Raw genomic sequence first — 11,548 nt, forward strand, 5'->3', positions numbered from 1 at the left:
GCCACATTAAATCACTTGAGTTTGACACTGTACTAGATGCATAAAAGCTACCTTTGGTTGGTCATAATGTTGGAATAACAGATTATAACCAAATATTCTTACAATGGATTGCTCACACATGCTAGTGAGATTTTAAGAAATTCATCTTTAATTTCTTCTATTAGCAACAAGCTAAATTTAAGTTTGCCATTTTCTCAAATTGGTGCTTTTTAAGTAACATGTAAACCCATTGTTGGTCAATATATAACATTATATAATGTAATATTGAAGCTTTTGTAAATACCATCAAAACATTAAAGAAAAAGATTAACGGCTTAGAAAAGAAGTGAGAGCCAAAGAAAATATAAAACTAGAGGAATTGAATTTCCAGAAGAAAATTCAGAGTGAAACTGATTGAATTAGTATTCAAAGTGTGGAAACAGTTGAAAATGATGGCATAAATGAAAAAGAATGATGTGAAGATTTTGAAATGGAGTGAAAAAGGTTGTGAAGAAGAAAATAAAGAAGAATAAGGAGAAAAAGGAGAGAAGTTTAGAAGTAGTAGTAGTAGTAGTAGTAGAATAAGTAGTAGTTGGAGTTGAAGAAGAAGTAGAATAAGTAATTAGTAGTAGTAGAAGTAGAATAAGTAGTAGTAGTGGGAATTGAAAAGGTAGTAGAAGAAGTAGTAATATAAGTAGTAGTGGGAGTAGAATAAGTATTAGAATTAGTATTCGAAGAGGTAGAATTACTAGTAGAGGTAAAACAAGTAGTAGTATAAGTAGTAGTTGGAGTAGAAGAAGTAGAATAATTAGCAGTAGAAGTAAAATAATGATAAGAAGGTATAAAAAGTAGTAGAATTAGAAGTAGAAGTAAAATAATGTGTAAGAAGTAGTAGTGGGAGTAGAAGTAGTAGTAGAAGAAGTAGTAGTGGGAGTAGAAGTAGTAGTAGAATAAGTAGTAGTAGTAGAAGAAGTAGTAGTAGTAGAAGTAGTAGTAGTAGTAGTAGAAGTAGAATAAGAAGTAGTAGTAGTAGTAGTAGAATAAGAAGTAGTAGTAGTAGTAGTAGAATAAGTAGTAGTAGAAGTAGAATAAGAAGTAGTAGTAGTAGAATAAGTAGTAGTAGAAGTAATATTAGCCTTCAGCATTCACACAATGATTGTGTGGTTGTTATTCTATAACAGTCATTTACGACCATTACAAAACCAGTTTTAAAGATTGATTTATTTCGTTTAACTCATACCAAGTGAAGAATTGCTCAGATCCACAATTATTTCTCTGTATTTTCACTTGTATTTGCAATAGAAGTCAATGAGTTTGCGCTGAAAACGTTCTCTGTTGACATCACACATAAAACCGACCGCATTTCCTGCTAGAAAAGGGGTGATTTAAAAAAAGTATTTAACCAGATTTTCATGTTCATATTCCACAAAATGACTGAGGATTATAAATTAATACAGGGATGTCTTGACGGTACATCGGTACAATCTTTAGCGATTCATACTTTTCTAACTTCTTCTTTCAGCCATCGGACGTCATGACCAATTTTCAGGGATTTCCATCCAGTTTCTACGGGGAACCAGGAGCTTTGGGGATGTTATCCAACGGTATCAGCGCCTTCCTGGTACTCCTGCTAAACTTCCACACCGCGTCCACTGGTGTCGTGCCGACAGGACTGGAGAACATCCTGGCAGGTCAGTAGAACATCTGCTAACATGCAACATTAAACTCCTTTCGATTCTAATCCCGACACGTTCTCACAGGAGTCCACCTGATCCTGATCGGAGGTTGCTGTCAACTGGTGGCCGGACTCCTGTCCTTCAGGAAGTACGACCATCTCAGCGCCACTGCTTTCGTTGGCTACGCGGCTCTTTGGGGGAGCTACGGTGCCACGCGGATCTTCTTCGGTACCTTGAAGCCCACGGGTCCCCTGCTCACCAACGCGTCGCTTTCCACCGGACTCTCAAACGCGACCGACTGTCGTTTGTGTCTGTCCCTAGAGGAGTCGGCCATTTCCGGTCTGATCCCCTACATCCTTCTCTCCTTCCTTCTAGCCTTTTGCGCCGCCACAGTCAACTACATCATGCCGTTGGTTTTCGGTGCCATCACGGCCACTTTAGCGTTTGAAGCGGCGGCTTTGGTAGCGGGCTCCTGGGCCCTCGTAGTCTCAGGGTTACTTGAGCTACTTATTCTGGTCTTCGCCATCTACGGTTCCTCGGCGCTGCTACTCAAAGGGCTGACTCAGCGACTAACCCTCGGTGGGTTCGGGACCCCCCTCTTTAACGTTCTCCTCCTCGGGACTGGAACCACCAAGAACAGCGGCGAAGAGAAGAAGAAGATGACCAAATATGCAGAACCCATGGCCTTGGGGTTCTTCTGCGACACAGTTTCTGCCTTTATTCTGACCCTTTACAACTTTGGGTACGTCCAGGTCTTCGGTCTAGGGGCGGTGTGGGTGTCCGTCGTGTCGATGGCCCAGGTTCTCTCCAGCTACTACGCTCACCTGCGCCTGGACTGCTACCACACCACCAAGTTCGGACTCCACGCCACCTTCTGGCTCGTCCAGGCGTGGGAGGAGTTTGCGTCGTCCGTCCTGATGGCGGGCGAACCGGAGCTGTCTTCTGCGAGGGAGGCCATGTTGGGTAATTGGATGTTTGTGATGGCGGCGCTGGCGATCAGCGTCGTCGGCCTGAACATGGACGTCTTCGAGCTGATCCACAACCTCCTCTTCGCGTTGCTCGCCGTGTCCTCGGCCGCCCAGATACCTCTGGAGCATCACTACACGTTTGCAGGTGTCGCCGGGTCACTCTTGTCGGCGGCTTCTCTGTACGGCACCTTCTCACGCCTGATCAACACCTTGGCGGAGAAGACCCTCATCCCTGTAGGCCCTCCTCTGGTGGCCACCGACAGACTCAGGGAAACCTTCAGTTGTAGCAGATTTGCGAAGACAAAGTTCCAGACAGGGCGGACATCCGACGCCCTGTTTTACCTTCTGAACGGCGTCGCTGCTCTTTCCGCGCTCCACGCTAGCAGGTCCAGTGAAAACTCTTCGTTCCTTCACTTGACTATTCTTTGGGTTCTCATCCCTGGAGGCGTCGTTCAAGTCTACGTCAGTCGACTGCAGGCGGCAGGAAGTGGCCGGTTCTCTTCCGTCATATCGGCCTGTTACGCAGCCGTATGGGCGACTTGGACCTGGTACAGATTTGCAGGTAACATCCCAAATGAAAACCAGTTGATTGTCCCTGGTTTATGGATCTCACGTTCTAACCCTGATCCAGGCGACCTGCTCCAGCTGACCTTGGGTCACGACTTCAGGGCCGGAGCAGCTGCTTTCTTGGTCATCAATGGCTTCCTCGTATTGATTGGTTTGTAGGAGATTTTCTAGAGATACTTAAGAGACTTTATCCTCTATTGATCAACTAGTTGTTTTTGTCTTCCAGCTGCCTATCAGAACCTGGTTCTGGTCGTCCTGACGACGACGATGGAGCTTCTGCTGGTTTGTTTCCTGCTTTCTACGCTGCAGATACTTCCGTACCAGCTGGAGAGTGAGAAACTATTCAAAATAAACTTCACATAATACCTTTTTTGTAAATCAATAAATAAAATATATTTTAAAATATTTAAACCCCTTAAATTCCAGCTTCATTTCTTCCTCTCACCTCATGTTAATAACTTTTTTTGTTCAGTTCAATAGCATGTTACAAACACATAAAAACAATCACTGGTATGACCTTGATAGTATATTTAAAAAACATTGGATTTTGAGGAGTACAAATACTTAAAGTGACAAAAAATGTCCTGGTGAGTAAATATACTTATATACTATATATATATATATATATATATATATATATATATATATAATTGTATACTTATATTAATGAAGTTGATGTGACAAATGTATTCAAATCTTTTTTTAATTTAATTTTTGTAATTCATTATTCTAGTTTTACTGTTTACTGTTTGCTTATACTTTAGCATAATTCATGAAAACACTTATACAAATACTAAATAATATTAATAAGTAAAAATGTATTAAAATGTGATCAATATATAAAAAATATAATATTAATAATAAAACAAAAGAAAAGAAAAATGTATATTTTGCACTTCTTCCTTTATTAAAATACATTAACTTTACCCAGAACCTTTTTTAAATTACAATTTTTTATTTATAATATATAATATACTTTTTTTTATTTTACTTGACTTTCTTTAAAATGTATTTTCTCCTCAGTATTAGTATGATTTTACTGTATGTATGTATATATTTATTAATAAATTAATTGTACTTAAGTAATTGAAAAACATATATACTCAAGTTTTTTCATACTATTACTAAATACTTTTTGAATAATTCAATTTATTTTGCCCAATCATTTGTACTAAGTTTTAAAAATGATTTATTCATTTAACAAACAAAATTATAAATTCACCAGAAATATATTTGAATCAATTCATGTATTTTCAAATTATTTCACTCGTGTTCAAAGATTTAAAACGTATTATTCTTCATCCACAGTGACGTCACTTGCTCTCTTCACCTTGACCTGTGTTTATGGCACTTTATCATCGTTGTTGAACCAGGTCTTCTCACAAACACTGTTACCTGAAGGAGCTCCTCTGCTGCAGGTACATGTTTTATTTAATTTATTATGATTTAACTCCTCTGCTGCAGGTACATGTTTTATTTAATTTATTATGATTTAACTCCTCTGCTGCAGGTACATGTTTTATTTAATTTATTATGATTTAACTCCTCTGCTGCAGGTACATGTTTTATTTAATTTATTATGATTTAACTCCTCTGCTGCAGGTACATGTTTTATTTAATGTATTATGATTTAACTCCTCTGCTGCAGGTACATGTTTTATTTAATTTATTATGATTTAACTCCTCTGCTGCAGGTACATGTTTTATTTAATGTATTATGATTTAACTCCTCTGCTGCAGGTACATGTTTTATTTAATGTATTATGATTTAACTCCTCTGCTGCAGGTACATGTTTTATTTAGTTTATTATGATTTAACTCTTCTGCTGCAGGTACATGTTTTATTTAATGTATTATGATTTAACTCCTCTGCTGCAGGTACATGTTTTATTTAATTTATTATGATTTAACTCCTCTGCTGCAGGTACATGTTTTATTTAATGTATTATGATTTAACTCCTCTGCTGCAGGTACATGTTTTATTTAATGTATTATGATTTAACTCCTCTGCTGCAGGTACATGTTTTATTTAGTTTATTATGATTTAACTCTTCTGCTGCAGGTACATGTTTTATTTAATGTATTATGATTTAACTCCTCTGCTGCAGGTACATGTTTTATTTAATTTATTATGATTTAACTCCTCTGCTGCAGGTACATGTTTTATTTAATGTATTATGATTTAACTCCTCTGCTGCAGGTACATGTTTTATTTAATTTATTATGATTTAACTCCTCTGCTGCAGGTACATGTTTTATTTAATTTATTATGATTTAACTCCTCTGCTGCAGGTACATGTTTTATTTAATGTATTATGATTTAACTCCTCTGCTGCAGGTACATGTTTTATTTAATTTATTATGATTTAACTCCTCTGCTGCAGGTACATGTTTTATTTAATTTATTATGATTTAACTCCTCTGCTGCAGGTACATGTTTTATTTAATTTATAATGATTTAACTCCTCTGCTGCAGGTACATGTTTTATTTAATGTATTATGATTTAACTCCTCTGCTGCAGGTACATGTTTTATTTAATGTATTATGATTTAACTCCTCTGCTGCAGGTACATGTTTTATTTAATGTATTATGATTTAACTCCTCTGCTGCAGGTACATGTTTTATTTAATGTATTATGATTTAACTCCTCTGCTGCAGGTACATGTTTTATTTAATGTATTATGATTTAACTCCTCTGCTGCAGGTACATGTTTTATTTAATGTATTATGATTTAACTCCTCTGCTGCAGGTACATGTTTTATTTAATTTATTATGATTTAACTCCTCTGCTGCAGGTACATGTTTTATTTAATTTATTATGATTTAACTCTTCTGCTGCATGTACATGTTTTATTTATTATTTAATCTATTGTCTCTGATCTTTGTTGCTTCTTCCTCTCGTGTCTCTGGCTTCAGAAGAAACCAATGGAGTCTCTGGTGAAGACGTCTTGCATCAGCGTCGACTCCAGACTGACCAGCAGCATCATGAGAGTGGCTGAGATCCTGGATCAAGGCGGGGTTTGCGGGATCCCCACGGACACGGTGTACGCGCTCGCGGCCTCCTGCAAGAACCCGGAGGCCATCGAACAAATCTACAACATCAAAGTGAGATTACACTAGTGTTTCGCCTTCACTTGAGGAATTTTTTTTTTTTTCAGTTTGTTTCATTGGTTTGTTTTGTTGTAGTTATTATTTCTGTTTTTTTTGTAATTTATTCACCAAGTAATTTTCTTTGTTATTTATGTGATATTTTTTAAATATTTTTGAGAATAATATACATTTTTTATGTCATTTTTTTCCTGAATCATCAAAATCCCTTTTTTTTCCAGTTTTTGTGACCTCAGTGTCATTTTTTAACCCTGGTGTTATCTCAGGTTCAAGGTGACCCGAAGGCCATACAAAATGTGTTTGTGGTATCCCTTCTGTTGCCTCTGGGTCAACTTCCACTACTGCGTATGTATTTCTGGAGACAACACAAGGAATACCTCAAACACATTTGTTTTCGGGCCTTCGTGTCACCTTGACCCTGACACGACACAAGAGATACCACAAACACACTTGTTCTCAGGCCTGGGGTCCCCTTGACCCTGTGACAACACAAGGGATACCACAAACACATTTGTTTTCGGGTCGCCTAGACCAAGAGACAACACAAGGGGTACCACAAGCACATTTGTTTTCCTGGTCACCTTGACTCTGAGATAACAAGGGATACATCAAACACATTTGTTTGCGGGTCACCTAGACCCAAAGACAACACAAGGGATACCACAAACACATTTTGTTTTTATGCCTCCCGGGTCACCTTGACCCTGAGACAATACAAGGGATACCACACACAAATTAGTTTTCGGGCCTACAGGTCACCTTGACCCTTAGATAACACAAGGGATACCACAAACACATTTGTTTCTTGGCCTCCGGGTCACCTTGACCCTGAGACAATACAAGGGATACCACACACACATTTGTTTTGGGGCCTCCAGGTCAACTTGACCCTTAGATAACACAAGGGATACCACAAACACATTAGCAGAGACAAAACAGAAAATGACAAAAAATAAATCACATATACAAGAAGAAAAAGAAGAAAAATGACCAATAAATGACTAAAAACAAGTCAATAATTCAAGGCTCTGGTTGACCTCAGGATCGACCTTCACAGAAGCCCGTCTGCATCTGCATCTCCAGCGTGTCGCAGCTGCAGGCGGCCGAGCCTCCCTTCAGTCGCCTGCTCTGGGACTTCATGACCAGCGTGTATCCGGGGGGCGTCAGCTGCGTGGTCCGGAAGGGGGCGTGGCTCCTGCAGCTGGGTCAGTGGCTCCTCTAGAAGGTCCAAGAGATAGTTCCGTGTCCTCATCCAGCTCCTCGAGCAGGTGTGGGAGCGGCGTACGAGCGCGTCGGCACCGCCGACAGCATCATGATCCGCATCCCGGACCACACGGTGACGGCCCACCTGTGCCACCTGACCGGACCTCTGGCCATCACCTCGGCCAACCCCAGCGGAGAAGAAGACAGTCGCCACCACGACACGGTCCTGAGGTGGGTCTCACTGAACCATCATCATCATCATCATCATCATCATCATCATCATCATCATCATCATCAGAGGAGGAGGAGGAGGAGGAGGAGGAGGAGGAGGAGTTAAAAACACTGACCCCTCTCTGGTCCCTCAGTCGACTGGGCCACAAGATCCAGGCGGTTCTGTGCGACGGACAGACCCGGGAGGTCGTGGGGTCAACCGTGGTCGACTGTCTCCGGATCGATGAAGGTAAGATCAAGATGGAAGGTTCGGGAAAATGGAGAGAAAACGTTGTTGTTTTTTCACAGGCGTCGTCTCCGTCCTGAGAGAAGGTTGTGTCTCGACGCTGACGGTGGAAAGAATCTTCCAGAGAGTGAAGGCAGCGACAGTTTGAATGGCGTCCATGTTTTTGTTTCAGATTTGATCCAGAAAAGTTTGTTTTTCACTTGAATGTTCAGTTAAATGATGATTTTTATTGTTTCCTCTGTTGCAGGAACACATGTAAATAAATGTACATAATAAAATACACCAAATGAAGATTTCCTTTGTGTTATTTATGTTTAAAGTATCTCCAAAAGTTTTTAGTTCAGTAATAATACAGTTTTCAGAGTTTGGTTTAAGTTTAAGTAAAAAAAAACAAAAGAAAAACATTTTGTAACTTTATATTAATGCATTAAAATAATTCTAACAAATACTCTAATGAAAAAGACAGTTTAAAAAACAACTAATAAAAAAAATATTACATGGTTCAGGGTTTATTTTTCTTAGGAATAAGTTAAGATGACATGAATCTAAGGGGACTTGAATATCGTTAAAAGAAACAAAATTAATTGAATTTAAAATAATTGGATACCCGTTCTATCTTGTTCCCGTTCTCGTTCTATCTGGTTCTCGTTCTATCTCGTTCCCGTTCTCGTTCTATTTCGTTCCTGTTCTCGTTCCCGTTCGATCTCCTTCTATCTCGTTCTCGTTCTATCTAGTTCCAGTTCCCGTTCTCGTTCTCTTGCCCGTTCTATCTAGTTCCCATTCTCGTTCTATCTCGTTCGCGTTCTATCTTGTTCTCGTTCTATCTCGTTCTCGTTCCCGTTCTATCTCGGTCTCATTCCCGGTCTCGTTCTATCTCGTTCTCGTTCTATTTCGTTCCCGTTCTCGTTCCCGTTCGATCTCCTTCTATCTCGTTCTCGTTCTATCTAGTTCCAGTTCCCGTTCTCGTTCTCTTGCCCGTTCTATCTCGTTCCCATTCTCGTTCTATCTCGTTCGCGTTCTATCTTGTTCTCGTTCTATCTCGTTCTCGCTCTATCTCGTTCTCGTTCCCGTTCTATCTCGTTCTATCTTGGTCTCATTCCCGGTCTCGTTCTATCTCGTTCTCGTTTTATCTCGTTCCCGTTCTCGCTCTATATCGTTCCCGTTCTCGTTCTATCTCGTGCTGTTCCTGTTCTATCTCGTTCTCGTTCTATCTCGTTGTCGTTCTCGTTCTATCTCGTTCCCGTTCTGTCTTGTTCTCGTTCTATCTCGTTCTCGTTCCCGTTCCCGTTCTATCTCGGTCTCATTCCCGGTCTCGTTCTATCTCGTTCTCGTTTTATCTCGTTCCCGTTCTCGCTCTATATCGTTCCCGTTCTCGTTCTATCTCGTGCTGTTCCTGTTCTATCTCGTTCTCGTTCTATCTCGTTGTCGTTCTCGTTATATCTCGTTCCCGTTCTGTCTTGTTCTCGTTCTATCTCGTTCTCGTTCCCGTTCTATCTCGGTCTCATTCCCGGTCTCGTTCTATCTCGTTCTCGTTCTATCTCGTTCCCGTTTTATCTCGTTCCCGTTCTCGCTCTATCTCGTTCCCGTTCTCGTTCTATCTCGTGCCGTTCCTGTTCTATCTCGTTCTCGTTCTATCTCGTTGTCATTCTCGTTCTATCTCGTTCCCGTTCTATCTCGTTCCCGTTTTATCTCGTTCTCGTTCTATCTAGATCCCGTTCTATCTCGTTCTATCTCGTTATCATTCGCGTTCTATCTCGTTGTCGTTCTCGTTATATCTCGTTCTATCTCGTTCCCGTTCTATCTTGTTCTCGTTCTATCTCGTTCTCGTTCTATCTCGTTCTCGTTCTATCTCGTTCTCGTTCCCGTTCTATCTCGGTCTCATTCCCGGTCTCGTTCTATCTCGTTCCCGTTTTATCTCGTTCCCGTTCTCGCTCTATCTCGTTCCCGTTCTCGTTCTATCTCGTGCCGTTCCTGTTCTATCTCGTTCTCGTTCTATCTCGTTGTCGTTCTATCTCGTTCCCGTTCTATGTCGTTCCCGTTTTATCTCGTTCTCGTTCTATCTCGTTGTCGTTCTCGTTCTATCTCGTTCCCGTTCTATCTTGTTCTCGTTCTATCTCGTTCCCGTTCCCGTTCCCTTTCTATCTCGTTCTATCTCGGTCTCATTCCCGGTCTCGTTCTATCTCGTTCTCGTTCTATCTCGTTCCCATTTTATCTCGTTCCCGTTCTCGCTCTATCTCGTTCCCGTTTGCGTTCTATCTCGTGCCGTTCCTGTTCTATCTCGTTCTCGTTCTATCTCGTTCCCGTTTTATCTCGTTCTTGTTCTATCTCGATACTGTTCTATCTCGTTCTCGTTCTATCTCGGTATCGTTATCGTTCTATCTCGTTGTCGTTCTCGTTCTATCTCGTTCTATCTCTGTTGCGGCTTCCAAACACAAACTTTTCGCCGCTGAGAGTATGAGGTTGGGTCCTCAGGTACGTAGATTTATGACGCGCTTTGGTTTCCTTGTGATAACAGATACGCCGAGATCCAGATATGCTTTTGGTGCATTTATTGTTATCCAAACAGCACAGTGTAGCGTGTAGCGTGCAGCGTTTAGCGGTCAACAAAAATTACGGCTACTTCCAACCTTGACTCTCTCTCTCTCTCATCTGCGTCACCTGTGAGTGCCCACCTTTACACACACACCTCCGCACGCACACACGCCTACTCCCATGTGAACCGCCCCCTCTGCAACACACACACACTCAAACACACCGTGCAGCACATCTTCCGCCTGTATGTCTCTTACACACCAGCCCCTAATTATTAGGACTCACATAATAATTCACATTTCAAACACAATAGGAGAAATAATAAATCATATCAATTTCAACGAAAATGCAAAAAATGTCTAATAAATTGCTCAAGTCCATGAAAAATCATTATACCAAATATTCCTTCTTCTGGTCGTCATGACCAATTAGTGCAAAGTCCAGCACAAGTAATAAAGACAAAAACAAAAACAAAACACAAAGTCCATATAGAGGTCAGCAATGTCCTCATGCTGCCTCCTCCTTCTCCAGCAACAAACACACCTTGGATATGGGTCTGTCCAAACAATTTGTTCTCGTCTTAATCCGAATTTGACGCACAAATCCCTTGCAATCCGGAAAAGTTTGCAAGACACGTCCCATAATCCAAGAATTACGAGGTGCAGTACTGTCCATAAGCAAAATTAGATCTCCTGCGACAAGGTTTCTCTGGACTCCAGTCCATCTCTGTCGCTCCTGTAACAGAGGCAGGTACTCCTTTGTCCAGCGCTTCCAGAACAGATCTGATATGTACTGGACTTGTCTCCATCTTCTCTGTGCGTACAGGTCTGCTGCTTGGAACTTTCCAGGTGGTAATGAAGGCTGGTTTTTAAGCAGTAACAGATGGTTTGGCGTCAGTGCTTCCAGGTCGTTGGGATCTGTGGAGGCCTTGGTGATGGGCCTGCTGTTAATAATGGCTTCCACTTCGCAAAGAACTGTGTGGAGTCCCTCCTCATCCAAGCGTTGTACTTTGAGAGTGGAATTCAGGACTTTCCTCACCGATCTAATAAGCCTTT

The 11,548-nt window shown here is 40.9% G+C and overlaps 1 protein-coding gene across 1 annotated transcript; it reads left to right on the forward strand.

Annotated features, from left to right (window-relative positions):
- The first annotated feature begins 1,513 nt into the window (after positions 1-1,513).
- On the forward strand, positions 1,514-8,109 carry LOC148072098 (uncharacterized). The gene is made up of 9 exons (XM_087798644.1): positions 1,514-1,670; positions 1,740-3,341; positions 3,417-3,521; positions 4,499-4,608; positions 6,110-6,298; positions 7,344-7,506; positions 7,570-7,735; positions 7,870-7,964; positions 8,024-8,109. Exons 1-9 carry the CDS (start codon positions 1,514-1,516, stop codon positions 8,107-8,109), a joined length of 2,673 nt encoding a protein of 890 aa, XP_087654770.1.
- The last annotated feature ends 3,439 nt before the right edge of the window (positions 8,110-11,548 follow it).

The sequence above is a fragment of the Callionymus lyra genome, chromosome 9 (genome assembly GCF_982586985.1).
Source record: "Callionymus lyra chromosome 9, fCalLyr1.hap1.1, whole genome shotgun sequence".
Taxonomy (NCBI): domain Eukaryota; kingdom Metazoa; phylum Chordata; class Actinopteri; order Syngnathiformes; family Callionymidae; genus Callionymus; species Callionymus lyra.

Coding starts and splice junctions, on each gene's coding strand:
- LOC148072098 (XM_087798644.1), top strand. CDS start 1,514: ATGACCAATTTTCAGGGATTTCCATCCAGTTTCTACGGGGAACCAGGA. Junction 3,342..3,416: donor TGGCTTCCTCGTATTGATTG/GTTTGTAGGAGA, acceptor TTTGTCTTCCAG/CTGCCTATCAGAACCTGGTT. Junction 6,299..7,343: donor AACAAATCTACAACATCAAA/GTGAGATTACAC, acceptor GGTTGACCTCAG/GATCGACCTTCACAGAAGCC.